The following is a 27,910-nucleotide window of genomic DNA, read 5'->3' on the forward strand; positions in this document are numbered from 1 at the left end:
GCTTCCCCTGTCTTGTAATTTCCTCGATTTCTTAACCTAAACTCTTCTCATTTCCCTGTTTGCATCCCTCCCTTCCCGAAGTGTCAGATGAAGAGACCTCCTCATTTGGGCTCCAGCTTTTTGCGTTGGCGAATCACAAAGTGTTGGAATCTATTGCCTTTGTCTGACAAGTCATCCATCTCTATGCGAGGGGGATCTGAGGAGGAGGGGGCGGTGGATTGCAGCTTTTAGAAACAGACACACTGCGAAGAGGGCTTTCATTCTCAGCCCAAAGCTTCTAACAGGCACATCCCATTCTTGAAGAGAGGGGGACCGCTAGAGACACTCGCCGTATCCATGTTTTTCCATGTCATCCCCGCACGTATGTGACTATACCCCAGACTAACCAGAAACGCTTCCCGATATCGAGGAATTTTACACTGCAGTTTCAAGTGTGGACATTTGAGGAGACGCAAACGCCAGCATCTGCGTTCCTCTAAATATGTGGCAAACAAACATCCACTGACCGAGCAGTTACGCAAATATTGCCGCGTAAAAGATTTTTGAGTATCGGACATGATCTGCAATCCAGCTTTGCATTGTCACTAAACGGACTGAACGACCAGAGATAAACTTCGTCGCGTGGTGAAGAACTTCTGCGAGCCACTGGCCTCGGACGCGCTCGACTATTAACGGACAGCAATTTTATAACTCGCATTTAAACCTGCATAATCAAGGCGAAACGGCGACCTCAGTCGATTATCTTTCCTTCCTTTGCTATCCCATGGATATTCACTGCAAGGCAGACCCCTTCACGGCGATGCACCGTGAGTAAAAGATTAGTTTTTCTTTGTAAATCTTTTTTTAAGAAAATGAAAGGAAAAGAGAATATCGTTATGCATTGTGTAATGCACGGACAAACTTATATAGGCAACAACTTTATACGGCTTCTTATATATCACGATTTCGATATGGATTTCCAGAATTTATTAATGAGACTTTTCATAATTTAGGAAGGATTGGAGTAGTAATAATAATAAATACATGGCCTACAATGCAGCGACAAAACGGTTCTTGAGATGATTTGCTGTATGCGTACTTGTTACCCTTTATTGAGTATCAGTAGATACAGTTGTACAAAAAGTCGATGAAATCCAGTACAATAAAATAGCATGTGCTAATTACGCTCAAGAACACTTACTGTTTAAATTGCTGATCATTTAGTTGCGCTAGTTACTATAAGCCAAATATTCGAATGCGTTTTTCTTACATTTTAAACAAAAAAAAAAATGCAGCTCAACAACTCACTGACTGAAAATGTGAAATGTAAGATCGCTGTTGTGATCTTTGCTTAAATTACACTTAGACTATTTATATAATTTTATATACAAGCAAAACCCATAACAGGGTATGGAAATTGCAAGAACTTTGGAACTAAAACTGTCAAAAGGAAGACATCATGTGCCAAGTTTTGCGATTTTCATTAAAAATAGATATAACACAAATAATGCAATATTAAAAATATTTATCGATTATTTAGTTTGTAACAAGATGATTGTCTACCAGAGTCCAATTTAAATAATTAATTCTTAATCATTTTGCAGTTGCCTTGTCTTCGTTGTAATATGAGTTATCAAAGCTCTTTTTAATTATTTACAATAATTGTGCAAGGAAAATTAAACAGCTTGAAACATAATCTGTGCGACATGTGTTTGGCTGCAATCGAATAGTAGGGAAAAATACTACCTAACTCGCTACTGTGTTAGAGTAGCAAATGACTTTATCAGTTTTCCCGTCCTTAAGAAAAGTACAACAATCCAGTGGTTATGGATCCTTTTTAGTAGTTATGGATCCTAGACTAATCCACTAATACAGCAGTGCCACCAAAACAACTAGGCTACATACTAATACTAATACTAACACTAATATCATCATCATCATCATCATCATCATCATCATCATCATCATCATCAAAAACAAAATAATAATAATAATAATAATATTATTAATAATAATATTAATAATAATAGTATTATATAAATGTGTATTTTTAATTGCGTGATCGATCATATTAATCATTTGCGTTTTATGTGTAGAAGTAGGTCTGGTTAAGTCTGACAATTAACATCACTCTACTCTTACTACAAAAAGGTCCAATGATTAAACACGTTTATGCACCGACTTTGTCATTTGTATGTTGAAACTTGCCGTATGTTGATTCCGTGTTTTGGTGTTTAAGTGATTGCATTTTTAAAGCAGGCCTATGCCCTACGGTTAGTTCATAGGTTCTAATATGTGTGTATGTGTGCGTGTGCATGTGTGTGCGCTTGTGTTTGTGAGTGTAAGAGAAAGCGAGATAGATAGATAGATAGATAGATAGATAGATAGATAGATAGATAGATAGATAGATAGATAGAGAGAGAGAGAGAGAGAGAGAGAGAGAGAGAGAGAGAGAGAGAGAGAGAACTCAAACATATAAAAACAGTAAAGCGAGACTGCATATATAATGGCCAGGTTTAAGCTACAATGCAGCGTGTCTTCTATATGTATGTAATGTTACGCTTTCGTGTCTGTGCTGTTGTATCCCATATAGGGCATGGGGGTGTAAACCAGCTAGGCGGGGTGTTTGTGAATGGCAGACCCCTACCTGACGTGGTTAGGCAAAGAATCGTGGAGCTGGCGCATCAAGGGGTCAGACCCTGTGACATCTCAAGACAACTACGGGTCAGCCATGGCTGTGTCAGCAAAATTCTCGGCAGGTAGGCGAAAAACAAGTCGCCCCATATAAATCAAGCACAGATAGCTATGCAGCCATTTACCCATTTATATCCTCAAAACCATATCTGGTCGGCAAAAATTTGAAGAAGGCTAACGCCTAATCGAACATTAGCCTCACATTTATCGGTTATTACTTTGTAGGAAACGTTTTGTCCTAAGTTGCTCCCCGTTGGTGATAAGATTTAGTTTTTTTTCATAATGAGTTATTGTTCTCAGGAAAGAGAACAAACTGTTTATCTGGAACGTCTTATAGATGTATCTTAAATTTTCTGACATATTTTTCAGCTATCAAAAGGATTTGCTAAGGTATTTTGTTTTATATACTAGGAATGTTCGATAGAAAGATGAGTTAGCGTATATGTTGGTGGCATGTGTTAATCGTGGGTGCATGGGAAATTACAGTTGTTTATGAAATACGATTACGTAGTGTAACCTTTTTAGATGTATTAGAAAAAGATTTCGAATGGAGACAACATTATACCATTTAAAAGGATAATGCGCTTTAAAAAGTAATATATTACTATGCAAATATTACTATAAATACATGCACATGTGCTCTTCTCTAGTGTTGGTCATCTTGGTTGGCAATACACCTCTAATTCTAATGATATTCATGTTGTATTATTAAGCCTATCGGTGGGTACAAAAAAGGTCACGGAAACCTCGGTAAGATATTGGTATAATGTGAACAATTAAACTGAAGAAAAATGAATAAAAAATATAGAACTATTAATAAAACTGGGCAAGAACAATAAAGCTTCGTTTGTGAAGTGGCAATGTATTGGGGAAAAGTAAATTCAATGAATTATCATCCTTGTCTCACAGATACTACGAAACTGGCAGTATTAAACCTGGAGTTATTGGGGGGTCCAAACCAAAAGTGGCGACTCCAAAAGTTGTGGATAAAATCGCTGAATATAAGAGGCAGAATCCCACCATGTTTGCCTGGGAAATCAGAGATCGACTTCTCGCCGAAGGCGTATGTGACAACGATACAGTTCCAAGCGTATCATCTATCAACAGGTAAACAGAGATTAAAAAAAAAAAAAAAAAAACACCACCCAGATTCATTATGACACTTATCTAAAAATAACAATCACATGAAAGCATTGTCGATATTTCCCTTGACATATTAGACAAGGCAATAGGTAAAATAATATCATAATAACGCTGTTTCCATTGTCAGTTTTCGGTAATCGATTGCCCAACGACTTTTTGTAGTATATCGTTAAGTGGAAGATGGAAATCTTAAAAATGTTACATGGAACATGTATAAATAGTACATGGCATGTAATATTTTGCAGATAACACAGAAAATGTGGTTGTAGGCATGACGTTATAAAAGGAATATTTCTATATATAAAGTTTAAGCCATTTTAAGTTCCTCTCAGGGTGGTCTCAAACGTGCAATTCAATCCCAAACCTGTCCGCAGTGAACAACAGATCTATGGTCGAGACCGCGAAAATCACATCTGTCTCGATTAAAACTAATCAATACTCTGTAACCAGAGCCAATGGCACCGGGAAACACGCGACAAAGTCGTTCAATACTGCTCTGTACTGTATTACGGGCACAGCCTGGTCTGTTCAATTCAGTAGTTCGGAAATCAAGCGTAGGCTAGTACGTGGCGACCAAATGAAAGTTCAGTTTGTGTATGCTAAATATTTGACTGGAATTGTTTTACATTGTTTTGTGAAATAAGGCTTCAGAGTGTGAGTAAACGCATAAACCCTGGGGGAAAATGTGGTCTACAGATTTAAGTAAATTAAATCTTGTTTTGTCTTAATGTATTATTGCATTATGTGATATTAGCTGATATTATTATTATTATTATTATTATTATTATTATTATTATTATTATTATTATTATTATTATTGGTCTGAATATTAGGAGAATGCGGGGGGGGGGGGGGTTGATAGTCTTTTCAATTTCAATTTATTTCATTTTGCGGAAACTTTATAATCCAAAGGTGCGGACCTTTGCAGGATAATCCTTACGGTCGGCAATGCAGGCGTTATTAATATTAGCCTAACACTTCCCATGTAAAACAAACAATATTAACAGCTCTTCGGGTATTGCTTTAATTTTCTCTTTAAACACGAAAGGTTCGGAAAAGTGAGACAGAAAAAAAGGAAGGTGGTAGAACAAGGTGAAAAAGGCTTACCTGCGAGCGAGAGTAATGAACTTTGGTTAGGAAGCACTGTTCCATAGAGTTGGCCAGCAGCATTACATTTTAATGAGCTGAAAAGAGATCATGGGCCGTCCCATGTTATAGACATTTCCTCGGAAAAAAAAAAAGTGGGAGAAAGAGAAGCTAAAAAATTCATTTCATGCACCGTGACTGCTTAAAAAGGGCAATTTGAACAGGACTCAACACATGTATGTGGTAAACTCCAAATCCGCGTATAATGACAAAAAAAAAAAGCGGAACCAATAAACTTTCGTGAAATCATGTTAAAATGAGTGCTTTGAAAGAACACCGTGTGGACCTTTGTTTATGTATGGACTTAGTAAATAAATAAAAATAATTTTATTTTTAAATCATAATTAATCAGATGAATGTTTTTCTGTTTATTTCGTAATGCCTCTGTACTATGAACCTAGCTTCAAATTGTGTAGTTGTAAATGAACAGGCGGCATCACTGGTCAAGAATACGATATCGGCCAAAAAAAATAAAAATCTAAAGCGATAGCCTCTTTATTCAACTTTACCGTGTTTTAAGGATCGACATGGACACATTAACCCATTACCCTCAATTTGCTGAAATATTAAGGTCAGGCTACAGACCTCATGCTTTTCAAACAGGTGTTGTTGCAGTATGCCCCTCATACTTTGTGAGGTTAGGTAGTTGACCTCTGCTCTGTTGACATTAGAAGACATCCCAGCTTTAAGTACATTTTCTCTGCATGAATTATTAAAGATTTGTACATGAGGTGGGTGGACGCAGAGGTGGGTGGACGCAGTGTCCTCCAAGCTGCGAGGAGTCACCAGCACACACTCACTTCTGAGCACTGCTAACACCAAGATCCTAAGTGCCTTTCAATGTTATTGATTCATACGTTCGTATTTCTACAGGGAATTTCAACACTATGGCAAGTCATTAATTTACCTTCCAGATTGCTTATTCAATAGAAAAAACATGGATTCCAGATAAAGTCCTTGAATTTATATAGCTTGTCTAAGTCAAAGGGTCAAATCATTGTTATGGTTAGATGTTAAAAATTAAAATAAAATATTGATGTGTGTTTTTCCAAGAAAAGCTTGTAGATTTTGCCAAAGGGCACACCAAGGTGAAACACCAGAAAGGGAAAAACTGAACAATCATATTAGAAAAGTTCTTTAAGTGCTAACTATGTAGTTAACCTGTACAAGTTACATCAATAAAACCTATAACAGGAGTTCGACCCTAAAATATTGCACAGAAGCTGCTATTTTATCTGTGGAAATGATATTAGTTTTTCTGCACATAAACACATGTACATGCATGTATTTGATTCAAACTACATGTCCTACAAAATTACATTTCAAATATAATTTAGCATCAAATTATATATATATATATATATATATATATATATATATATATATATATATATATATATATATATATATATATACTGTGTGTTATAATGTTAAGAATGTGGAGTCAAATAATATAAATGTGTTTTTGCAGCATAGGGTGACAACTCCTTTTCTCGGAAGTATATCCCAGATTAAAGACATCAAATGTTGCAGTGGGCTTTTGTGAGGCAATGAGACACTATTGCTTTCCTGTCACATATAATTTATAGCCATCCATTTGCATCTGTTCTCCTCTACTATTAATTCCCAACTTTTTTATCTGCAAGTCCCAATCAATAGGACCTCGTCCACACTGGCAGTCCCAAATGTTGTTGCTAGAAAAAAAGGTCTGATCAGGGAAGTCAGCAGTCTCAGTATACAAGCAATCTTCACTTTTTTTTTAAAAATACCAGGAGAGAGAGAGGGATATAGAGAAATACAGATTGAGAGAGCAAGAGCGAGAGGCAGAGAGAGATTATTAAAGTTGAGGCCAGGTCGAGGCAGTGAAGCCCATCATTGAGGTGAATTGATGTGATTTCATGCTTTGTTTGCAAGATCATTCAGACCAAAGTGCAATGAAGACTTTCCCTCATATCACACCTTTGAGGTAGGGAGACTTTATCATATTTCTAAAGCTTGGATCCTGTTTGATTGAATCTGCTCTCTCTAGGGTAGCTCCTACTCGGGCTCAAACATCTTTTTTATTATTGGCACTAATGCCTTTGGATTGGTTATTTGTGACAGAATCAGATATTCTTTATAGAAAGGCCCCAAAACAACTCAGCAGTCATATCCCATAGTTGATCTGTATATGTATGCAAAAGACCTCTGCTGGGCAATGTAGCTGTTGGATCTGGTAGTATATTGACCACACTCTCTGCTTTTATAGGATAATACGGACCAAAGTTCAACAGCCTTTTCATCCCTCTCCAGATGGGACGGGAACTACACTCACCACAGCAGGACACACTATAGGTAAGGCAGATGACTAGCTCATAACAAAAGGCACTTCATTTCAAGACTTAAGCCAAATCAATACAGGGACTACTGTCTGTAGTGTAGAGAATTGTCTGTTATTACTGTCAGTAGTGTAGAGAATGGTCTCTTTCAACTGTCAGTAATGTAGAGTATGGTGTCTTACTACTGTCAATAGTGTAGAGAAAGGGCTGTTATTACTGTCAGTAGTGTAGTGAAGGAGCTGTTATTACTGTCAGTAGTGTAGTGAAGGTTCCTTAGTGTCACCTTTCTTCTCTGCACTGTCAGTGCCCAGCACAGCCTCCCCACCTGTATCAAGTGCTTCCAATGACCCAGTGGGCTCCTACTCTATCAATGGTATCCTCGGCATCCCTCGCTCCAATGGTGAAAAGAGAAAGCGTGATGATGGTAAGAGAATGGATTACAATCTATTGCTTGCACCTCTCTTAAGCTTCTTTTCTTTGCCATTCTACAACAACTAGTAATTTCAAATACTGCATGTGAGGGGAGATGAAGGTGGCAGTTTAATAATGCTGGAAGAAGCATTTTGTTTAAGCGTTTTTAGAGGACTTGTTTTATAGTAAAGCAGATTGGACTGTTTCATTCAGCTGGTTGTTAGTCTGCTTTTTGTGGAGCTAAATCTTCATTGTTTTTGAATCATACTGTATCTCAGCACTAACTAGAAAATGATTGCATGCAGCATTGTCATTTGGTGGGCTTCATGGCAGTAGTCAGAGCTTAGTTCCTTTGTAAATATCAGATGCTTTAGTTTTTCAGATTCGTTTAAAGGTATGTTTGTGAAGTTCTTGAATTAGTTTAGCATAGACAATGTCATGCTTAGACTAATTGTTATTAATTTCTCATTTATTGAAAATTTCTTTTTTGATTGCTTCAATCATGCACATTATTACAACTTAAATAACGAAGGCTGAGTTCTTTGTTAGAGTAGTAAATTTTTTAATGTACTAAGATATTATGAGTTTTTGGCTGTCTTGCTTTTCTTGCATTAGAGATTCTTAAAATGACCACAACCTGAAGCCATAGTCCACATAAGATACAAAAATAGGGATGCTGACCTGTTCTGACCAGCATTTTCTCTCCTTTCAAAAATGAGAGGGCACACACTGCCTGAAGCCTAATGGCTGTTCGGCGCTTCAAACAATCAACGTAAGAATGCTAGTGAATAAACAGCAGTGTGGCACTGCGCCAGACAAGCTGACAGAGACAGCCATAGTTAAGGGGAGGGAGGGGGAAGTGGTTGGAAATGATCTCTTAAAGCATTTATCAAAGCAGGCCTACTTGCTTCTTTTATGTTTCCATCTCTTTAGTTCTCTGGAGTGGCAACCACTTGGATGGGAGGAAAATAGGATATTGTAAGTTCTGTTAGCCCACCTTCTCTTTGCTTGCTCGATCACGGGCCACTCGACTCTGATCAAGTGGCCATGTGAGGGTGTGTGTGTGTGCGTGGACACCCGGGTGTAGATGGGAGGGGGAGAAAGATAGAAACAGAGACAGATAGATAGAAATGATATCTTTCTGGGGAGAGTACTGAGTCATATATAAACTTTGAGAGAAAGTGTCTGTAGCAAATAACATTTGCCACAGCATGGTATGTTGTTACTAGAGCTATAGTGAACCTTTTCCCCCACTGTTGCCACTGCCTGGCTCTAAGACCAGAGAAGAGTAGAAGATAAATAGCAAGTCATATGAACACTCAAATGCAAGTGGTGGTAAACAGTTTAATTACATTTTACTAAATGTAAGTGTGAGTGGATAGGTGACAATTGTTTTGCAGATCACTTACCTGGAAAACTTAAATATGTTTATAAACATCTTGATATTATTATAACCTAACAACTTTACTATGATTTTTATTGCAATGATGACTACTAGCACCACTGTTATGACAAATGTAAATGTTAGCAGTGAAGCTGATATTACATATACATATATATTATTTGTGCATTACTGGATTACAGGTTGGAAGAATTTCTACATGTAGATACTTAGCACCTTTGCACTGATTACATATGACATGCTGTGACCCCAATGAAGACCTCATAGCTGGTTATTTGATACTGTGCCAATTGTCCAAAAAGCTGTGGGTTATTTAAAGTTAGCCCTTTTTTCACACAGAGACATCAGGGAGGAGCTCCTCCACCAGCGCCTGGTTTCAATTTCATAGCAGCACAGCAGCCTTGGGCTACCTGAGCCAGATTTGGCTGGCAAATGCATGTGTCACCTTCATTAGATGATGACATAACTGAAAATATGCTAATCCGATTTGAGGGGTAGGTAGACTAGCGCTTATTGAGAAACCCAAATGAAACACAGACTAAAACTGCCAGATTTGACAGAAAAGTTGACTCGCCAGTTTTATTGTGAGTAGAGAAATGCTGGCTCTTTACAGAGAGCCTCAGGCCACTGTGGTTTGCTTCCAGAGCCCTACTCTCTGAAGCCTCCGTATTTGATGTTGGCTGTGCCCTTTAAGAAAAAAAGGGCCCATTACAAGAGGGTTGTGGAGATAATGTAGTGTGACACGCGTTATGTACACCAGGTCTTCGTAAGGGGAGCTTCAGGGACATAGGTGTCATAAGAGTCATTAATCTGCCATTTTCATGTGTTATTGCAAATTAAAAGTAGCATGTTACACTCGCTGGCTATGGGTGATGTTAACCGTGGTGTGGGGGGGGGCACTCTCGATTAGTTCTTTGGTGGCAATAGCTCCCTGCACGTTGAACATAGTGACATTTAAGAGAATTTGCAATTCTAGAGAGAAAAGCTATTAATTCACAAATTAACATCCCCCTTCCTCTATCAGGGATGCACAAGCTATTGAAAAGACAAAAGAAATAGCCTAAAGGGGAAGAGAGCGAGCTGCCGTCCTATCTGGGTGAAGATTGGTTTATATGTCTGCAAGCAGTGATACCAATTACGCCAGCACACCCAGAATGCGCCTCAACCTTATTGCTGCCTTCGCAGGCCCCTCAATCCATTGCCAGATTTATTTGTGTATCTCATTATGGAAAATAGAATGCCTCTCATGCCAAATGCATTAATGGCAAAAGAGGGAAATTAAGCCTGTGTGTTTTTTGGTTTTTTTAATTTTACCATTAATATTTCTATACAGAATAAGACAATTAAGTGCATGTTAGTTATAACATGTAGGCGTATATGAATATGTGCCTACATGTCACTCCCACCCTCACCAGTGGTCTTTTGATTGTGACCTTGCTATAGCTGATAAGCAGGTTGGTGTGACCCAACTCTCCCTACTGTCTTTATCCTCAATATAAATCGAGTCAGGAAAACACAAAGCTACTCGGGGAGTTTAAACATTTGAGGATGGTTGTAATAAATTACATAAAAAAACAGATGTGGCAGTTGAAACCACTGTGGGAGTTGACAAGTGTGTGTGCACATGTGTGTGAGGAAAATTAAAGCAGTGTGATTTAAAAGGCACTGGAGCTTATTTATTTGACGTTATCATGATAAAAAGATTACATGCACATGGCCCATGCCATCATGGTCAAGGCACGCAAGGCTTCGTCACTTCCCTTTGTATCTTGTTTGTTCATTTGACAGGCGTGGCTTTGAGAGCACAGCCCCGGTACACCTCAAATCCCCATGCTAAAATAGTATGGCCTACAGCAAGGATTCTTTAGCCTGTGCTTCCATTTCATGGCTTGTAAGATTCTATTGTGTCAATATGGATTCTACTCAAAAAAAGAGGAATAGAAATGAAATACATCCAAACCAAGAAATGGATTGGCCTCAGTATAAATCGAATAAGAACATCCCACCGATCTCATCATGATGATGGCCTCTGTATGAAAGAGAAAGCCCAGATTTGAGCAGAGCCACCGAGCGGAACCGTGGGAGAAGAAGGTGTCGGGACTCCTTATCAAAGGACACAAAAGGTCTGTGCCCTGCTCTGCTGATACATCTGCATTCAAGCAGACTCACTTTGCCGTCTGCTGGCAGGCCGTTCACAAAACGACACCTCGCAAATCCGCAGCATGGAAATGTCTAAGGACAGGGTGGCTCGCTTGAAGTGGAATCATGTCAGAGAAAAGTCAATTATGGGCACTGATGCTGAGAATTAATGGTGCGCTGCATTACTCAGGTTTTAAAAGGCGCAAGAACGAGGGAGTGGGAGAGAGTGAGAGTGAGAGAGACGGCGACTGGGAGAGAGGAAGATGCATTCATTAATTGCGTTCCAGAACGTTGCATCACACGAGGCCGGTGTGCTAAATGACAGACTTGGTGTGAGTATAGTACAGGATGTGTGATATGGGTGAGAGGAGAAACCCCCTCTGACAATGAGAGAGAAGGAGAGGATTGGAGATAGAGCAAGCGAGAGTTAAAGCCAGAGCTGGTGGTTTTCAGCTCACTGTCAGCTTGCACCCTGCCCAGCAGAGCTAAATTGAATTAATAAAGCTTTTAAACAAGCTGCAACATAACAGGAAATTAACAGCCCCGGTAGTGTTGTGTCCACCAGCAGCAGCAGAAGAAGTACCTCTCTACTCTTTCTGGCTCTGTTCCTCTCTTCTTTCCCTCTCCTTTTCTATCTCTATATCCTCCTAGCAATCTTTCTCTTTCTGTTTCTCCTATTCTCATCTCTTCAATACAGTTATTTGCTGTGCAGACTTTCTGCTCCATGGCTTTCATAAATAGTTTTTTTTTCTAACTAAACTAAGTACAGCTGACATGGAAGGTGTATTTGCCCCTTGCTCATGTACTCTTTCTTTCTCTGCTCCCACTCTCTTGCATGGCGAGCTTTTAGGTATGCTATCTTAAAATGGATTTCTTTAACCATGGGGGGGAGGTTCAAGGTGTACTTGTGTGTCATCACACCAAGTGTCAAACTGGTTTTCAGGAAACAAAATTTACTAGCATAATTTTTTCATATAAGGAATTCAGTGATTCCGCTCTGAAGAACCAAATGACATGTCACCTCAGAGGGCAAAACAAACAATAACCAAAAGCAAGCATATGATCATGTCGGTCAGGCATAGGCCAAGAGGAGGACGACATAATTTGCCTTCCAAAAACTCTTCCTTTCTCTCTCTCCCCTCTCTCACTCAGATCTTATCTGCAAAGAGCTGGAGATGAAAGAGAGAAGCAGTGTCCCTCTGTTTACAGGATGTCACTCCTGCTCAGACAACCCCTTACCACACAACCCATTTACTCTTAATGCATACAAAAGCTAAAAACTAAAATATTCACAGCTAGTATTCTCTGCTGCTGGTCTGAATATGCTAACTCTGTCTAAGAAAAACAATATCAAATAATTGGTGGGCTAGAGATGATTTCCTTACTGACAACGTCAGCCTTTACAGCATCTTTGACGATATCTATTGCGATCTTTCTAGTGTGATGAAATTCTAGCTCTCTCCTGTGCTAGTGTTATCTGAATTACCCTCTCTGGAGGAGCAAACCCAGGAGGGCAGTGTTTTATGGACTCTGGTTATCTGATCTGACAGAGTCTTGCTCCCATAGCACCAGAGTGCTAATGTAAGAGGATGTCAAAACAAACACCCAAAAGTATCCCAACGTGATCAATGCGGCACAACTAAAGAGACATCAGTCAGCAGGAAACACTAGGGACCACACAATTTCTTTCCTATGCATTCCTCATCAAAAGCTATGTGGTTTCTTAGTGGTCAGAGTGATACGCATTTTTATATACTTGAAACGTGATGGTAAGCAGAGCATGCTGAATTGAGAATATGCAAGAACAGGAATGGCTGATATAACCTTGCTCTAGCCCAGATCTCCTCTGACTATTGTAGAGGAGTGAAGTGCAGCCCAGCCCCCACACAGCAGGCTGTAGCCGTGTCCCCCGTGTCAAGCTCTGCGCGCTTTGGGCTTTTGAGTATGGGAAGCATGCTGTACCACAGTGAATGACAAACGCTTGCTTATTGATCGCAGTTTGCACTTAGGCCAACTGATAGAAAGTAATTAATGACTCTATTTTCTTCTGTACCAAAGAGAACAATTGAGTTTTATACAGCAACAACACACAGCCATATGAAAGGCCCCCAAGGGAGCAGTCTGTAAGAAATGCCTGACCTCAAAAATGGAATGATTCAAATAATGCCAGGGAAAAAACGTATGAAAACCATACATGTCACAAGAGGGATTACTAGTGTGTGTGTGTGTGTGTGTGTGTGTATCCCTACTCTGGATTCTACTTCTCTCTCTCTCACTCACACACACTCATACAGCTCTCTGTCACAACCCTCTATGGATCCATTTTTCTGTGAAAGTCAGGTTCATCCTGTGGCTTCAGCCATTGAAAAAAGGTCAAGCTGGCAGGTAGAATGGCAATAATGCCCCTGAAATGGTACTATCAGTGGAACATGATTGATCAATTGAATTCCATAGCACAGAAAAATGTGGGATTAAGTAGAGTATTATACACACAATGAGTTGAGGCATGATGTTCATTTCAAGTTCATTTCGCCTCCCTCCTGCCACCAGATCAGGCAATCAATAGAGGCCTTGCATATCATATATCAGCACACTCGCACTGAGGAGAGAACATAATCTGCTGCAAATTTAGAATGACAGATTTGTAAGGGAAGTAAAGCCATAGGCTGGGTGGGCTGGTGGCCACTGCCATGGCTGGCGTGTTGCATGTATGTTTGTGGGGGGCACACTGGGGGCTCACTGGGGGTTTACTGGGGGCATTCAAGAGCAAAATGAAACAGTGCAGAATCCAAGGCGTCTGCTTCAGCAAGGTGATGAGGTCAGAATCTGAGAGGAAAATGCTCATTTGTTTATAGACAGTGGGTGTGAAGGAAATGCATAAGCTAGCAGTCAAGCAGTGTAATTGTATTCAAGCTGTAGCCAGCCTCCCATTTTTCCAGGAAAAAGCAATCTGAAAGTGAAAGCAGTATTACATTCTAAAGGAAATTGTGCCTTTAAATAATAGCTCTCCATTTCCACCAGCCGCCGAATGAGAGCACAAACCCCCTCCACCCCCTATTTGCTACAGCTCATACTAAAGCATGGTCTTCCCAACAAGTCTATGTTTGCACTGAAGGTAATCCATCAATTACTGCAGACCTCTCACATGATGATGGTGCTGATGCTGAACCAGGAGGGGGAGGTGGAGGAAGACTCTCACCTTCTCTCCTCCCCTCTCTCCTTCCCCACACTCTCTCTCTCTCTGTGGCTCCCGTTTCCCTCTGCCTCTCCCCTTCCCCCTCTCGTGCTGTCTTTCCACAGCTATTAGGATCTGTTTGAGGCTAGTGCTGAATGAATTCGAACTGATATGCTCCAATCTTTCACCTGCGCTCTCACTGCGGGTGCTGAGAGGTGCACTAGCCTGAGCTGTGAGGGGGTGATGGGGTTGGGTGCCTGCCCCTCAGTGAAATGGGGCCATAATGACTGCTACTAGCATGTGGCCTTGTCCCTCTCTCCTCTCATAGATGGCTCAGATGGCTCTGGCCCAAACAGTGATTCTCAGGGTAGTGTGGAGAGTTTACGGAAGCACCTGAGGGCTGATGCCTTCACTCAGCAGCAGCTGGAGGCTCTGGACCGGGTGTTTGAGCGGCCATCATACCCCGACGTCTTCCCAACGTCAGAGCACATCAAGCCAGAGCAGGTCAGTAACACCAAGGCTAACTGGCAAATGGCCATGATCAAATACAATGAAAAAATCAGCTAGCAAACGTCTCTCTCTCATGGATAAACATCTAATTTAACTATACTAAAAAATGCATCAGATACTTTAATAATGCCATAAAATAATATTAACCCATTTAGTTGATCCATGATGAAATGGATTTTTAAATCCTAAAATAGCCCAAATATTTTATCTTTAAATTATATTTCCTGTTTACTTTTAAATCCAATCTTATATTTAGTGTCCCATGTAGCTACTGAAACAATAAATCAATATGATATAGATTTAAAATATGCATATATTTTCACTGTCACACTAATGCATAAAATCATCTTTAAAACTATCCTTTGTAATTGAGTACACACTAAACACATATGCTCTATAAAGGCATTAGTATATTAGGTCCTTAGTGCAGCCTAATTTACAGCTAGATCCTCACCAAAAAAGATAAAAATGATTAAATAAATATACAACCTCTTGTTATTGTGTATGCAACCTCTTGTTAAAGTCCTAAACTTAAACCTTTATTTACCTTCATTAGACTATTAAACAGTAAGTGACTATTAATTTTTCCCTTGAAACTCCACATGGAGGCCCATAACACAAAAGCAGTGGCCTAATTGAGTTCATTTTAATTTCTATCCAATCGTGGTGAATTACACTGGTGATAAATCAGGAGGACAGCCCTCACCCCTAGTAGAGGGCCTAATTTGCAGCTAATTACAAAACTGATTTCTATTGGAAGATCAATACCAAAACGAATTGGAAATGACTTGCAATCACAATGAGAACCAGAGAAAGTATTAAAATCACAAGGAAAAAGGTTAAGTGTGAGGAAAAAATGGCCATGGAACAGTCCAGAAAAATCACTTTTAATTCAGCATAATATTAATCAGATTGCAGTCCCTTTTACTGGTCTCTTTTTTGGCCCGTTTTTTAACTCTTGAAAGGGCGGATCTATTAGCCAATGTCTGGTGTCTGAAGCGAGACATTAAAAAGCAATTTTGGAAATGCTGAACTCAATGGACTCACCCCTCCCACACTTCTGCCAGCCATTTGGTCATCCTTTTCAGATGGCCCTTCAGTTGCCCCACGCCCAACCTGCCCCTATCTGCATGATAAAATGGCTGTCGTGCATCTGAGGCCAGGCCGAATAGAGAGGAACATCCGCCGCTGGCCCACTGAACAGTTGTATCAGACAATTAGAGTTTATCTGGGATAGAGGCAGACAAGACCGGGGTCACAGCATTTCCCTTTGGGAACGCCAGTCCATTGAGGAGCACAGATGCACGAACACATTTGCACACACCCAAGTGTGTTGTGTGTGTGTTTGTATTCACACACACACTCACACACACACACACACACACACACACACACACACACACACACACACAAGATGAACACAGAACCCGGAAGTCTCATTGCATCAGGATAACAACAGTGCAAAGTTGAGAAGTTGAGTTCCCAAAAGCTCTATAGTGCAAAGAATGCAGTAACACACTTACAACAAGCTTTTTCCCACCCTCATAAAAGCTATGCCATTCCTATTATCATGTGCAAACATTAGCATAACGTCAGTACTTTTTGAGAATCTGAAGCCTCCATGATTATTGTTTTTGCTGAAAATTTCAAGAAACTTTTAGGAAACTATGTAATGACTAATTTAATAAACAACTTATATCATCATTATACAAATCACATTTAGATAATCACTGCACACCAAAAATTCAATTCAGCAAATAGGGCATAAATCTATTGTGCAACCAAAATTATACAAATCTCTTTAATTGTTCTCTTTGCTGCTTGTGTCATCATTTTTCCCTCCAAAGAAAACAATTACAAGTGGTCGGTTGTGGCCCTAGAAACGGGGCCACATGTCGGTAATCGAACAAAGCAAGTCCGCCTCTTGCCTCTGCTGGTCAGCGGCATGGCTGCAGTCAAGCACAAAGAGGCAGCTGACACCCCTGCCTTTCAGCGTGCTCCAAATCCCACTCTCAGCCGTGCTCAAAAAACGACTAATATATGCGCTCTAAACGCACATGCTTTCTCACTAAAGTACACATGCAGGCCCGCCAGTCTCTCTCTGTGTGAATGGGGAGACGGGAGATACTCCAGAATTCTGGTATCACTGTAATCCAGGTGCTCATTTAAAAAGCTGCAAACCTATCAGCTGAGCAGCTAGTAAATTAACCTAGATGTTGTTGGTGCCTTCTCTGGTGGCACATTTTCCATTTTGTACCCCCATCTTAGTGCTATACCCAAACCTACATACAACAGTCATTTGGGAAAAATTCCAGACAAAGCAATAAACATTGCTTCATATGATAATGGAACATGTCCAGTGCCTGGCAATTCAGAAGCAGTTCAAAAGCTGTATAATTGGACAACTCGTGTGTACAGAGTTAGGGACAGAGCTCTGCTGTGCGCCTGTTTAAAGTGTCCCCCTCATTGGCAGGGTAATGAATACTCACTACCAGCACTGAACCCAGGACTGGACGAGGTCAAGCCCAGTCTGTCGACCAGCGCCAGCTCAGAACTGGGCTCCAGCGTGTCACAGAGCTACCCAGTAGTGACAGGTAAGAGAGCGGGATCACCTGTCCTGGCCCAGGCCGTTAGTATTCTTGCTACACGGCTAGAATACGGGTTCATCCTTGGCGTGTGTATTTGTGACTTTTTTTTCGTTTGTGTTGAGAGCTAAAGTGAGCTTTACATGTTGAGCTGAGACTCTGTGAATCTGGCATTTGTATCTAAAGTGCTCAGATTAGTGTGACCTGACTGACAGTGTGTGAGAATGCCTCTCACAACAGACAGCTGCAGTTGCATGGCAGGGTGGGATCTTCTGAGCTGAGGCTGGCAGTACTGATGGACAGTGTCAAGCACGTTACTATGCAGTAATTGATGCGCTTCTTCCACCTGTCACCTTTCCACCGAAAAAGGAAGGATGAAAGCAAGCAATGCATTCCTCTGTGAAACCCCTGTATAAAGGACATTTTCTTTAGATTCTATTTTAAAGATACTGGGCAAGAACCAGGGTTCTGTGTTTTTGCTCTGCAGTCCTGTAGCAATACCACCCTCCCCCTACTTGTCGTCTTTTGGTATGTAGTGGTTAATGTCAAGCTGGCTAATTGAAATATTGTTTCATTGTAGCGGCTGTTATTACCTCGGAGAAGGTTAAGTTTACTGATAGCCAACTGTCGCTCTGAGATTAATACGCTGAGCTTTTAATAAAATTCACATAATTATGCAGGGGCCATCAAAGCCAATGAGTTCTGTGTGGGCGTAGGACAGGATGATTGAAAATTGCTGTGCCCCCTTCTCAAATGATAGCTGGCCAGTGTTATGTGAAAAGAAAGGGCTTTTTTCCCCTCTCAGTAATATGTGGGAGGTAGGATTCCCTCCAGAAAGTTGGGCCCCTGGAGAAGAAAGGTGTGTTTTTGTCCTTTGTATGGAAGCAGTCTCGGTCTGGGGAGCACCCTCATGGCAGGTGGCCTTTCTTGCACCTGGGATGGGCCTTCGCAGGGGGTCTCTGTGCAGACCACCTCGCACGCCAGAAAACAAAACTTTCCACATCTAGAAACAAGGATGTTTATTAGTTCAATAGTGGCAGAAGTCTTTATTAGTATGCATGTACTAATGGTTAATAATGAAAGTGTTTTGTTCAGTATGTGGTAAATTCTGTCAAACCGTAAAAAAAAGGGTTGAGGGCTTGCAAAATGCTAAGTCATTATATGTATTACTAAACATGTAATGATACTGTAATTATTTTTGCAGCTACCATTCTAAAGCATAAAGGCACACTTTTTGGAAAGGTACAACATAAGGTTGTGGCACATAGGATTTTAAATTACTTTTGGCTGTATTCATCCATTTATAATGTAGTGTGGGGCTAGTAATGCAAAGTGATATGCAATAACTGGATGTTATGGTGTTCCAGCATGTGATAAACTGTGGAAATGGGTATAAGGGCTAAGTTAAAAGAGGTGCTAAATTATCCTCTGCATTTAAACTGAGAGCCAATTTGGAATAAATGACTCTATGCTATTGGATAGAGCTGGAGATTATGGCAATTCCCTGCAATGTTTTCCTGAGCCAATTAAAATTCACGCTGTCATTGATCATGTTGATTTTATGCCATGAGATTTGCATAATCTATTAAAGATGAATGATTAATGAACTATTCATTGCAAAACAGAAATTAGAATTTTAAGGGCAGCACAAGGCATAGCCGACATGACTCTTTTCTGTTTAGTCCTTATCTTGTTAGTGCAAGAAGTTAGGACTGCTGTTCCATCCCTGAAAAAGGGAGGGAGCAGTGTTAGTTAGATTAACGCACTGCAAAGCAGACCTGGTTCTGGCAGAGTCTGATGTTTCTTCTCCACAGCTGATTTAGTTAAACAGTTAAACGAATATTGAAGTAAATGCATAGAGCAATTCACTTGCATAGTTAGACAGTGGAGGAGGAAACAAAAAAGAGACATGTGTTTTATGCCTCATGCTGCAGCTAATCCTAATATGTGCTTTGTCACAGAAAATAAGTGCAATTATTAAAATTGAAATAGCTTGAATATTTGTTTCTTACATTTCAAGCTCAGAGACAATTTGGGGTAAATTCTCCTTTACATTTTTTTGCCCTGCCATCTTATCAGGGCCAAAGACACTTTCTTATATGAGTCATTCACATTCCTACACTTACATGTATTAACATTAAGGAAAACAACAAAGACATGATTTATTCCAAGTATGGAAAAGAATTTGGCTGCTTTCCAGATATGACTTGTCTTTTAAAAGGCCGTTTTGCACATAGCTCCAGAATGAATGGCCAGTGCACATTCTTAAGCGCCCTCCCTGCAGAGGCATATAATGGAAGTCTTCCTGGTGCCAGTGGGATGGCACCGTGTAAATGGGCACCCCTCTGACCCACTGAAAACCTGAGCAGGTGCTGAAGGGATCTCCCTTGTTCCAAATCTCTTCAGAGAGGTGGTGGGGGGTGGGGGTGGGCAGCAGCATGCCTGAAAGCAAGAGAGCTCCATGTCTGGAGGCCATGAAAAAAAGGAAGAAAAAAGAAAAAAGAAAGAAAAAGCACAGTGGAGGAGAAGTACGAAGGAAAAGCAGCAGACACAGGCTGAGGGGAAGAAAAGGCTGCATTGTGTCCACCTATGCCGCTGATGAACTCGGCCTGAAATATATCCGCCAGAGAGCCATTTTTTAAGTGTGGCTTGCTATTCTCCAGTGAGCAGCAAACAACAGGCAGCCGGTTAGGCTGAGGCGCCTGATGTGTGGCCCTGTGACAAACTACCTGTGTCTCTCAGCACAGCAGAGCCCCTGCAGCTCTGGAAGCCCAAATTAATGCTTATTTCATCCTAACACTAGCATGATAACCTTTGAGCACACATTAGATAATGAATGACTTTTAACACATAGATAAGGAATTCAACTTTAATTTTCCTCTCCAAAATTTGTTTGCTTAGTTATAATTCATTGGGGTGTTTATTTATTTATTTATTTATTGTGGTGGGCCTATAATAAACTGTTAGTCTCATTATCTTGAAAATTGAGGTCAAAGATTTTAGTAGCTGTTACTGTTACAAACATGAAGGTGTCCCTGTCATGAAGAATGTAAAATATTTAATCCCCTAAAGAGTCTCACGTGGGTGACTTTGCTGTAGCTGCTGGGTTTAAAAAGGGAAGGTCATCCCCTCCCCCACCCCCGACTATCTGCACCCATGTGAAACCATACACAGGAGGGAGACACACACAGAGGAATCTAAAGCTCAGGCTGGTGTTGTGATGTGTTCTGCTGTGTGAAAGCCCCTGCACAGACCTGGGTTTATCTCCCATCTCAGTCATCGGGAGGTTGACAGCCTTCCTGTCTGCAGGCTGTGCTCATCTGTGGGACAATAAGCAACAGCACTTCTGATTAGCTTCAGAGTTCACTGATCTTGAACACTAAGCCTGGGTCTGCGTAGCATGGTGCCCGTGTCTGTCTGACAACAGCATAGTCCAGGGCATGAAAACAGGAGACCTAATTCCCTTCTCAAAATCCTATTTTCCTCTTGCTGATTGGCCTCCATAGATTGTATTTTAAAGTTGGGCTTCATGGCCAACATGTCCTTCTGTAAAACAAAGTCATCTGAACTGTTTGCTTTACACTTCCCCTCTACCTGTTTTGTGTGGATGGTTACACAATTTTATATTCAGCAACAAGCTCTCAATTAAAAAGTAACATTTGTTATTCACGTGCTACAGGCGGATGCAGACATCAGGCTGACACAGACAGGGACGTTCCTGTGAAAGGGGCCAGTTACGTTTCCTGATTTCCTGGCGTTTAGTTTGAAAAGGCTGTCAGGGCTGCATCCAGCATAAAGGAGACTTATCTTAATGAGGGATTCTCCGCACACAGCTTGGTTGTAAAACAACAATAGTTGGGATGCAGCTAATGAGGCTATCATGGAGCTGTGAGTGCCCTCCCCATAGACCACACTACCAGGAGAGGAAGTAAAAGGGAATGAGCAAAAGAGGGAGAGAAAGAGAGAGAGAGAGAGAGAGAGAGAGAGAGAGAGAGAGAGAGAGAGAGAGAGAGAGAAAGAGAGAAATACATTATCTATGCTTCTGCAACTCAGTAAGATGAATGAAAGATGTTCAGTCTCATCAGCCAGGTGATGATAATTGTGGTGTTTCATTGAAGGGTTTCATCCTTTTAATTTTTTTTTTTTTTCTTTTATGAATTTTAATACTACAACAGATGGGAAATTTACCCACTATCTGAGTTTGACTGATCGAGGAGACCTAAAATTGGTTGTTGGCATTTAGCATTATTTTATTTCTTAATACACAAAAACTACCTAAAAATGTGAAATATACATTTGTAATGAAACAACACATCAGACAATGTGTTAAAATAATTCCTATTGCTCATGTAGATAATAAGGATTGAGCTTTTTCATTGCACATGTTTTGTTTTTTTTTGTTGTTTTTGCACAACAATAATTTACTTTTGTCCTGGAGTTGGGTAGCTCATTTACATACCCATACCTGTCGCTGGCTTCATACTTTGCCTTGTTTTGATTAAAGAATTCTAAAGAAAAGCCCAAGGGTTTGGAATGAAAGTGGGATCTGTCCCTTTATAAACAAAAAATGCTCTCTCTCTTTTACAAGGTGTAGGAGATGACTGCATTTAGCTTCATTAACAAAGTGTGTTTAACGCATCGACAGTGTAATTATTTGGGGATCAGCCCCCCTGAATACTGCATGTGAGCTACTAAGCATTGGCTCTAACAGCATGTGTGTGTCTTGCTCTTCCACCCCTGCTAACTTCACAATTCACTCACATATACATACCTATACACACTCACTTCATACTTACATATGTCTCTAAGGTCTTTACAAACACTTCAAACTCCAGAACATATCTAAATGATTGGGACAGAACATATTGCACACACAGCAGAGCACACAGAGCTTATTGTCTTCTGTTTTAAAACACAAAGACAAATCCAAATTATGTATCTTTCTGCTGTTGGCTTTGTTCAACTGGTCCCATTCAACACATCCATTCTTCATCATTCCTTTTATTTATTTATTTCATTTGTTTGTTTGTTTTGTGTTTGTGTGTGTGCCTGTGCATTGTCTGATTGGGTGTGTGGCTTTTTGTTTTGTTTCTCCACCCGGCAGAGTCCCAGTCGTCCTCGGTGTGTGTTAAGCAAGAACCACACGAGGCCTCGCTGGCTCCTTTCACCCCCTCCTCGCTGGCAGCCTTGGGCCTAGCGGAACTGCTGCCCTTCCAGTCCAGCGTGTCAGTAGACGCCTCCACCCCCTGCTACAGTGCCTATGCCCACCATGGCCCCAGCTACGGCCAGTATGCCAGCCAGCCTATTATAGCAGGTACAGCCCCACTGGAGAGAAAAAAAATGTACCTTGCGCTGGTTGGGGGGAGACAGCTACTGTCCTACTCTAGCCCAGAACCACTAGCTACCAGAACCATGAGCTACCATAAATGATGGCCATTTTAATCTGGAAAGGTCTGGTGATATATCTTCACCCATCCCTCCAGATCTATTTGCAGTTATGCATATTACTGATCTTTGCATGTACTTTTTGTGTGTGTGTGAGAGTGTCTTTGTATGTTTGTCTAAAACCATGGACGTTCTTTACCATTTTCATAAATTATGATTTCTTCATATTAATTGTGGGAGGCACAAAAACACAAAACATCCTATCTAGGCTAGTACCAGCAGGGATAGGTAGCATTAGCAGGTATTAGATTTTATTGTGTATTTTGTGTCCTTTATTTATTTATTAAAAGCCTTGCTGACCTTGATGCACAGATGCACCAAAGAATGTTAAAATTGTTATTTTTGCAAATTAAAAATATCCATATCACAGTATACACAATTGCATATATTACCAGAACATTTTCAGAAAATTTTCAAAAATCAACTGAAGATGCTTAAATTTCAAAACGTCTCAAAATTTCAGAATGGCTCAGTTTGCCCTTGCTGTATGCCATGCTAAACTACTCCTGCTACTCGGCCTCGGAATAAGCTCTGCTCTGTGCTGCATGCAAGTGTAAGTGAATGTTCACTAAGGGAGGTTACTACTCAGACTTGTGAACTTTGAACTGGATGTACAGGAAAATAAGGGTGTGGAATTCCACAAGGGTCTTGTGTATCTTGGAGACAGTGCTAAAAAGACAGCATTGATTATTATAAGGTTCACATAATTAAATTTGCCTCTTTTTGAAATCAGCTATTAAATCCTGTATCCTTATCACTATTGTAGTGACAGTAGCTTTGGACTGGTAGCTGGGAGTGTAGTTGTTCTGAAATGCCATTAGTACATTCATGGTAGGTAAACAATGAATGACTCTGGATCTAAGGGGACACTTTCTTCCATTACTGTTACTGGCACTACTGCTGACAAACCCAGGGGGCCAGCAGAGGGGCCTGTGAATGCCTAGCCAGGGCCATGAGGTTTACATGTTCCAGAGTGAGAGCCACTGGCTCAGCCAAAAGAGCCACCAGCCACCCACAATTATGGGACTGAATGTGTTCCCCTGGTCCTCAGGAGGGCTGAGGTCTTTACTAGCTCCACTTCAAAACAGCATTTCTCTACAGCTTTGTAACTTTATGAAAAAAAAAAGACAGGGCTGAGTGGGACAGGGCTGTCTGTGTTGTCCTGGGAAGCGCAGGAGGGTTGAATGCCTGGATGACATGGAGAGAATGAAAAGCCATGGACGTGGTTTCCAGTTCTGCTGTGTAAGCAGTTTCTGAATGGTGGGGTAGAGTGGAGATGATCTTTGACCACAGTAATGAGTTGTAGACAATATAGCCTCGTTGTTTGTCTTTCTAATGATCTGTGGTTGGTTTGCTGGCATTCTCTTTGATAACTGATGAGGTTAAGAATTGCAGAATTATTGGCGTAGTGTAAATGAAGAGGAAATGCTTTTATATGATTGAAAGCATTTATTGTTGTTGTGCTCAAGGTCACATATCTTCCCAGTGTGTTACTTTATCACTATTTAATGCTTAGGGCAGTTTTCCAGTTTATTTTATGCACCATAAACTTTACTGAGAAAAGCCTTGTAGTCTACACAATACCATACCTTACAGTACATCAAAGAGCAATTGTGATTTTACCTGCAATGCATATATTCATATATATAAAATATCCTTAAAAATCAAGGACAGAATACTTATTAGAATTCAGATTTGTATATGTAGAACTGAAGCACGTCCTGCTCCTGCTCAGTCCTAGACCTGCTCATACATTATTTTCCTCTTCCCTTTCAGGTCGAGACATGGCCAGCACAACTCTTCCAGGGTATCCCCCACACGTCCCCCCCACTGGGCAAGGCAGCTACCCCACCTCAACACTTGCTGGAATGGTCCCTGGTAAGTGACATTACTGTTTTTATGAGGCTGTTAATTTTAAGAGAGCTCATAATATTTTCAGTCAGTAGTCCTCACCAATTGGCCATCTTCAGGAAAGCTGAGGTCATTCAAAACCAATATAAAGTTCATGAAGAAATGTCTTGGGGGGGGGGTTCACTTTTTATTGCGACGCAAAACAAAAATGCCTACTGAAGCTGGTGTCTAAATCCAGAGTCAGGTAAAACCCTCTAAATACCTGTCTTGTGTTTTCCCATAATGCTTAGTACGTTCTGAAAAAGGAGGGCTAGGCATGAAGTGAATGTAGTCTTATTAAGGACACTGATGGGTAGTGTGAATCAGAGGCCGGCTTGTACACGTAATTGACCTGTAAGGAAGCATGAGCCTGCTTATTGGCTGCGTGGGAGCAAATTAGTGCTGCTCAATAAGTGATCAGGGCGCGGGATATAGGACAGTTCCTCTCAGTTCCACTCGGGTTCCAGTGCTCATTACCCCCTCCCCTCCCCAGTGTTCTCACGGACCATCGATAAACAGGGCTCTCTCGGCCCCAGCCTCCAGTGGTGCAGAGCGTATCTCTTTCCCCCTCTACTTAACCTGCAGTTCAGGTTCACAGCAAACAGTTAAGGGTCACAAAACAGCGGGCGGGAAGGCCTGTAAATATTTAAATCACTATCTCTCTGAGGGACCCAGCTTGAGTTTCACTGCCAGCCACCAGGACAGGATGCAATCTGGCAACAGCCTGGTGCCCTCTCCCCAAATAGCATACACACACACACACACACACACGACACCAGTTCTGTACTGTACAATACCGTATGAGCCCAAACAGCACTCTGCTATAGCTCCTTTAGAATAGCATGGTTTAGACACCTTATACTGGGACAGGTGATAACATCGACCACAAAGGTCACACCATAGCATGTGCGCAAACATACAGTGGGTGAAAATTGGAGAACAAATATTTTACATCAAACAGGGAAGGATTCTTGCTGTTCACTGTTGAGTGCTTCAGCCTCTCTGAGTTTGGCCAGTCTACAAACATGAATACATTTTTCCTGGGCAAATTTAATTCAGTGACAGAATTCATTTGTTGGGCAAACATATCTTTAGAGGTACATCAAATTTGTTTTCATCAAAGATTCCTTTTCAGTGGGCACACGCGCTGTGAAATCCTCTTAAATCCAGGAGCCATGGCTTTAATGTGCACTCCCATTCATCTGGTCCCCAAAAGACTAAGATTTACTGACAGACCCCAAACACTGTTAAACCAAAAGCCATTCCTCACCGGCTTCATATAAACCCCAGTCTTTATTGTCTCATAAAAGAAAGAAACGTGGGGGACCAACAGCATTGCTCACACTCACGCCTGCTCCCTGCAAGTCCAATCCAGGCTTTATAAAGAAGGCGTGTGTGAGCAGCAACGAGTCCGTCGGGGAGCTTTTGGAAGTTAAATTTTGACGAAAGCAGGGAAGGGGAACTCTTAACAGCAGAATGGCTGAAATCAAAGAAAGGAACACCAGGATGAGGTCTAGGGCTGCCCAGGCAGAAAGACTTAAAACTTCACAAGCAATGAAACAACATCATGTTTCACCTGCTTATCCAAAATTGCACCACATCATTATAATCAAATGCCACAATATGCCATTATCTCTGGTTTGAGATACATAAAATGAAGTGAATATTTTATTACTTTCAGTTAGGAGTAAATCACATGTAATTGTGTGTTTGTCTTGGTTTTTTAGGAAGTGATTTTTCAGGAAACCCCTACTCCCATCCACAATATACAACCTACAATGAAGCTTGGAGATTCAGCAACCCAGCATTATTAAGTGAGTATTAACACTTATTTGCTTTATGTCATCTGATATCTTAAATAATCTTTGAAAACTGAAACTTCAGTATAGTTTAATTCCTATATTCACATTTTATTTTATGACATTAGGCAAATTTTCAGTTTTAATTTGTTTACATTTATCATAGTGTACTGCAGCAATCCTGACCTCAAGTTATCTGAACAGCGATGTAACAGCAAATTTGACTTTTATCTTTCAATTATAATTAAGTTGGGGTTTTTTTTCGGAAGACTAAAAAATTCTACCTTATGTATAAAGACTACCTTACCTATGAAACAATTAATACGTTTCATTTCTCAGTCTAGATCTAACTCCCTGATAATGATTTAAAATGAGCTTATATTCTATCCTGCTTTTGAGTGGGCCTGAATGTTCCTCTGCTGTGGTGCACTGGGTGGTTTCAAACGGTCCGCTCTTCTGTTAACTTCCAGGTTCCCCTTATTATTATAGTGCCGCATCCCGGGGCTCTGCCCCTCCCACTGCTGCCACTGCCTATGACCGCCACTAGTTACCATGGCAACCCAATCAAACTGCAGCACCATGGTTGTGGCCTCCATATTGTACCAGTCTGAATGGCATTAAGGTTCACGGGATTGAACGTGGCTCCACAATCTTCAGTTTCACGGGCTCAGGCTGAGATTAGGAGTGTCAAGCAACGGTGGGTTTTGCCTCATGCATATCTTCGACACCCATCCCCCCGTCGCATAGTCATCAACCCAAGAGCTCTCATTCTTCAACTCGCCGAATACTGACTGAACAATTTTCTGGGAAGATTCTGAAAGAATATATATATATATATATATATATATATATATATATATATATATATATATATATATATATATATATTATAAGATACGAAACAATACAAACAGTGTGAAAAATACAACGTAACAAGTGGTGGTTTTTTTTTTATTGCTTTTTCATCAACAATGCATTTAGTTACATACTGTACTTAGTATCCTTGACCAAGGATTGATGGAGGTATCTGGAATTGTCCTTTGCCAATGTCCTACCATTTTACCTGTGTCTTACCTCTCATGGACAGTAATGCAATGGGCACAGTTACAGAGAAGGCTAGAACTGCAGTAGAAAGCTTTTGCTCCAACCGCTGTCAAAAGGATCATCTGTGGCCTCTGAATGATGACATGATAATATCAGAAACATATATCCTGTGATACACAATCATATGTAAAAGTCTGAATGCTAAGAATAAAAGGTAACTGTGTTTCTGA

The 27,910-nt window shown here is 40.6% G+C and overlaps 1 protein-coding gene across 4 annotated transcripts; it reads left to right on the plus strand.

Annotated features, from left to right (window-relative positions):
* The first annotated feature begins 220 nt into the window (after positions 1–220).
* pax2a (paired box 2a) lies at positions 221–27,450 on the plus strand. Of its 4 annotated transcripts, XM_027015796.2 has the most exons (11): positions 221–806; positions 2,573–2,738; positions 3,583–3,780; positions 7,211–7,296; positions 7,585–7,704; positions 8,625–8,669; positions 14,736–14,911; positions 17,391–17,511; positions 24,724–24,825; positions 26,565–26,651; positions 27,107–27,450. In XM_027015796.2, exons 1-11 carry the CDS (start codon positions 764–766, stop codon positions 27,181–27,183), a joined length of 1,221 nt encoding a protein of 406 aa, XP_026871597.1. In that variant the 5' UTR covers positions 221–763; the 3' UTR covers positions 27,184–27,450. The 4 variants fall into 4 exon arrangements, with proteins under 4 accessions (XP_026871597.1, XP_026871598.1, XP_026871600.1 ...); XM_027015797.2 differs by lacking the exon at positions 8,625–8,669; XM_027015799.2 differs by lacking the exon at positions 8,625–8,669 and having other exon boundaries at positions 27,126–27,450.
* The last annotated feature ends 460 nt before the right edge of the window (positions 27,451–27,910 follow it).

Source organism: Electrophorus electricus, chromosome 11 (assembly GCF_013358815.1).
Source record: "Electrophorus electricus isolate fEleEle1 chromosome 11, fEleEle1.pri, whole genome shotgun sequence".
Taxonomy (NCBI): domain Eukaryota; kingdom Metazoa; phylum Chordata; class Actinopteri; order Gymnotiformes; family Gymnotidae; genus Electrophorus; species Electrophorus electricus.